Genomic DNA, 5,000 nt, shown 5'->3' with positions numbered 1-5,000 from the left:
CCTTGAAGAATCAGATCCTGCTGGTAGCATTACTCGTAGTTTAGGGTTTTGGAGATTGTGTGTGTGTGTGTGTGTGTGTGTGTGTGTGTGTGTGTGTGTGCGTGTGTGTGTGTGTGTCTGTGCGCGCGTGCGTGCATGTGTGCGTGCGTGTGTGTGTGAGTGTTGTTCTGTTTTTGTTTTAGGTTTTTTTCGTTCCGATGCGTGGTTTTGCTATATGTTTGCTTGCTTGCAAGCTTGCGTGGTTACGTGTTTGTTGCTCTTTGCCAACTACTCCCTATTTTCCAAATCTTATTGATGTTGCATTAACACGTTTAATTATTTGTCATTCGGAAATAGTGCCATCGAATATGTGCAAGTGCATGGATATATATGCGTCTCAACTGCCCCCACGCATATATAACGACCGTCTTGAATTTCCTATCAGAACACACAAAACTGTGCTCCTTTCTAAAGATCCATGCTGAAATGAATGTATTTATGACTTGTCATAAAGTCATTTACGTTTCAAAGTTTAGGTTGGCAATGCTGATACCTGTACATGATGTTTTAACACACGTCAACATATTGTTCACACTCCTCACGCTGTCACACACATCATGTAGCCCACACCTGGAGTTGTTGTTCGTGCCGCTGAATTTTATTTCAGCGACTTTTGCATACCATATATTTGTATGCATCCACGTTATATGTTTTTTTTCCAAATTTGTTTCAAAACTGTTCCGCAACTTGTGGCGGAGACCGACACCAAATTTGTACTTCCATATAACCAATCTCCACAATGTGGCGGTAAAATCGCCATAAACCTGTCTGTAATGATACCTTCTCAGGTGTCATCGCAGAGAGGTACCGCCACGAAAAGAAAACCAAGAATTTAAAACCGAACAACAACTCCATGAAAATGAGGGCCCGTCGAGCTACCGCAGTTTACTCGTTCTGTACATATCAATGGAAAAGAACAAATATCTATCACCTTTTAAAAATTGGTTGTTATCAGCAATTGGGGAGTCACATTTGTGCCCTCTCCGCTTACTGCCTCTCTCCTGCTTTACGCATCCATGCCAAATATACATATCATATGACTAGCAAGTCACTAACCTATGCAAATTGACAAAGAAAATTGGTTTGTTTCCTAGCAACTGGAGAGTCACCTTTGTCAGTTTGTGCCCTCTCCGATTACTTCATCCATGCTGGACCCATCCATGCCAAACATCTTGACTAGGCAGTTATTCATAATATACATATCTACACGCCCTGAATAGCCACATACTTGTAATGGACATATTCATAGCCAACACAATGTTTTGTTTCAGCTTTTACAGCAACTGGAGAGTCACATTTGTTCCCTCTCCGTTTACTGCCTTTGCTTCACCGACCATATATACAACCTCATCATTTGTATCGCAGCAACTGGAGAGTCACATTTGTGCCCTCTCCGTTTACTGCTTCTGCTTCACCGAACATATCCAAGCCAACTAGCTGTACCTGACTAGCCTTGACCCTTGATAGCGAATCTATCATGACAAGAAAGGTGGACTAGGCCAGTGGACTCAAAATAAAGTGGGATCGGTCTTGGGACCTGTAACTAAACTCCTCAACTTAAATTTCATATATGCAGGCAATCATGACTCTCCCTTCCGTTAATTCACACATAACTTTGATCTTGCGTGAATCAAAAGACAAGAAAGGTTGAGTTTATGGAACGTTTGATTGGAGACAAAACGAACCATTCACATGAACTTCGACCTATTGGTCTCGATCTAAAGTGCAAAAACAAGATAGGCAACTGACACAAAAAGTGATGGTGAATGGTACTGTGCCTTATCTTCGAATTGCGGTTGCTTCCCAAATGGACGAAGCCCGTTGATTTTGCATAATTATGCTTCTCGAAATTCCGCCCATAAGGACTTTAATTGGGCCTCATCAGCCCCCCTCTCTCCCCCCCCCTCCCCCACCACCGCTCCCCCCTCCCCCACCACCGCCCCCCTCCTTCCCCGCTCCTCACAGGGGAAGGTCGTCTAATTGTCAGCTAGGTCATCATGTCAAAAGGTCACGCATAGCAATAACTGCATTGTATGCGTGCACTCGTGCTTTTATCCCAAATTCTCTGTTAATTCCCCAACAAAATATGCTAGTTTGTTAACATCGATCTTGCAGGCCTCGCGTTGGTTATTAGCGTCTAAAATGTATTTACGTATGATTATCTCCTCATTTCCTTTTAGTACTCATAAAACTGTGTTCGCGTCGATTTCGTATTCGTCGTGTGAATAAGTGTCTAAAATGCACGGAGTCGTGATTCTCACCACAATTACTTTTATCTCCCGGAAAAATGTAGTTTCGTATTTATAGACCAACTTCTCCAACTTTTGCCATACAGGACTTTGAATGCGCTTCATCATTGCTGTTATCGCTGGAAAAGGTCCAACAGTTGTCACCAAGTTCATCTCGTCAAAATGTCAAGCAACGCAAGCAATTAGTCGTGTGTGCACAGATTCGCTGATTAACTTCGCCACCTAGTTACTGTCGGCTTTGCATGCATGCGCTTATCAGATTGGTTGTCCTAGTAGAGAAGCCGTGGCACTGGACCGTGTGGATAGGTTCGATTATATGTCCTCGGACATGGTAGAAAATTACTTATGGATGAGTGCAAACAGTGTTGCATTTCATGAAAATTACAATTATTTTACAACATAAAAAGAAAGTCAGGGCATTTAGAGAAAAGACCTACCTTGTGTTAATGAAACTGCGCTCAAAGGCACACAACGCGAATGCATTTACGAATCAGTAAATACTGCAAAAGATTACAAACCGTTAGTTAGTACACTCCAGAACAGTTGTACCCAACCGATGTGGACAATAATGGAAGCCTAGATTTTACTATCAGAAGACAAGCAGTTCCAAAAACAGAGTTTCTAACAATGCACATATGTGACCCTCCACCACGGAATGAGTCGCATGTCACCTTTGCATGATTTTCATATTTTTACATTTTCCTAAAGAGTTTGTTATGCTCTATCCAGTGGTGAGAACCGTTTTAGAAAAGAGCGAACACTTTTTGAGTTATACGCCTGTGAGTAAGGTGACCCTCACACTGTTACCAGATACCCCCCCAGACTTATATTAAGCCTAGTGCAGAACCGCGCGAGGTGACATGCGACTCATTCTGTGGTGGAGGGTCACATACATGTATTGCAAATCTGAATTCAACTTTAAGAAGAAAAAAGTGTTGGTACTGAAAGGTACAACTCTGTTGTGTCACAAACGGCAGAAAGCAGCATACGAAATGGAGCATCAGGTGTTTTTTTTCATGCTTATGATTGTCTACGTCATGATTTATCAAAGTATCCATGGTGATACCACATTAAAGCCAGCCGCGCAAGCTCTGCTATCACAAATGTTACATTGAAGCCACAGGACGCAATTAAAATAGCACAGATCTGCAGGGATGTGTAAGAATGGCAAAGAAGAAGAGATTGAAATACACAAGTACTATGCAGCACACGCCCTGATCGCATAATTATAAGGTTCACAAGTCAACTTATCACCAATACACTCTCCTACATCACAACCAGCCATGGTAGCGCTCAGCGTTTCGCGACCACCAACGTAACGAACATAAAACAGAGGGGAGTGGGGAAGGAGGGGGGGGGGGGGGGGCAGGTAGTTATCTATACCAGAATGAAAGAAAACAAATGCCATGCTTGTGTCAAAATGTACACACATATAAAACCACCAACGTCAATCCCCAATCATAACCAACCAGCCAGCCATCTTCTGTATGCTATATTACAACATTAACGAACATGAACAGGGAACAAATCCACAAGTGTGCGGGGGAGTATCAGAAGGGTATAGAAAAACCACAACAACAAAAACAAGAACAAAACAATGAGGAGCAAAAAATATTAATGGGTCGCACAAGCTCTTATCCGCTCTCCGTTGACGGAAATTGTATCGGAACTTGCGCTTTCCGGATAAAGAGCTCAGTGACACGGGCGGGATCTATCCATTTTTGTATGGACCGTATGTGAGTGCATAAGCCTTCACGTCTCAAAATAACCAGCATCCTGCTAAGATGCAAGTTGGGAGAAGGGAAAAGAACAAAAGGTTCTGAAAACAAGTTGGAGGGGTGGGGGGCGGGGATGTGAAGGAGGCGGGTGGTTAAAATGTAAACATCGGCGCAGCCATTTTGAGAACGAAAGGGAGACAAATATGGCGACCGAAAGTGTGCGTTTTCTGCAAAAGAAGACACCTATAGACCATGTGGCGGCCAAAAAAAATGCGTTTTCCTCAATTAAAAACACAAATGATAAAATCATGCTTCATTTTGGACCTGATTCCGTCAATTAATGTTCCTAGATTTATTCTTGTCTTTAATTAGAGTTACTTGTATCAAACATAACTCTATCAATAATGCCACTGGTTTGTGGGCTTTGAATTTACAACGCCAAAGATAAACATAACTGGCGAGTAGTGGTGCAGGAGCGGATCCAGGGGGTGTTTCCGGTGTTTCCGCCCCCCCCCCCCCCCCTCCCTAGCCTAAAAAAAAAAGTAAAAAAGAGGAGAATGTTTTTTTGTTTTTTTAGATAAATAAATTTGAAAATGAAGAGAAACTGATGGCTCAGATTGCACCAGATTGCTACATTTTCCTTGATTGTTATCAACATTTTCCGGGGGGGGGGGCATGCCCCCGGACCCCCCTAGGAGCCGGCCTTTGTTTTCTAAGTGACGGTTTTGGAAAGTAGTTGGGTAATTTGTTGGCTCAGGTACGTTGCACCAGATCGGTCAATTGTCCTTGTTTAGATCCAAAATTGTCTTCTTAAATTTACTTTTTGGAAGGTGTATTAGAAGATGTTTCTTGGCTCAGATTGCACCAGATTGCTCCATTGTCCTTGTTTTTATCAACTTTTTCGAGGGGGGGGGGACATGCCCCCGGACCCCCCTCGGAGGTTCGAACGCTTCGCGCCCTCAACGAAACGCTTCGCGTAGTCGAATTGTCCCTA

The 5,000-nt window shown here is 43.0% G+C and overlaps 1 protein-coding gene across 1 annotated transcript in view; it reads left to right on the top strand.

Moving 5' to 3' along the window:
• The first annotated feature begins 3,800 nt into the window (after window positions 1-3,800).
• LOC138961147 (synaptotagmin-5-like) overlaps window positions 3,801-5,000 on the top strand; it is a 51,078-nt gene continuing 49,878 nt past the window's right edge. The window contains exon 1 of the mRNA XM_070332745.1: window positions 3,801-3,846. Coding sequence (XP_070188846.1) covers window positions 3,801-3,846 — 46 coding nt within the window. The remainder of the gene's footprint in view (window positions 3,847-5,000) is intronic.

The sequence above is a fragment of the Littorina saxatilis genome, linkage group LG3, assembly GCF_037325665.1.
Source record: "Littorina saxatilis isolate snail1 linkage group LG3, US_GU_Lsax_2.0, whole genome shotgun sequence".
Lineage (NCBI taxonomy): Eukaryota > Metazoa > Mollusca > Gastropoda > Littorinimorpha > Littorinidae > Littorina > Littorina saxatilis.
Note: the sequence above shows the minus strand (reverse complement) of the source record. Positions and strands in the feature narration are given on the sequence as shown.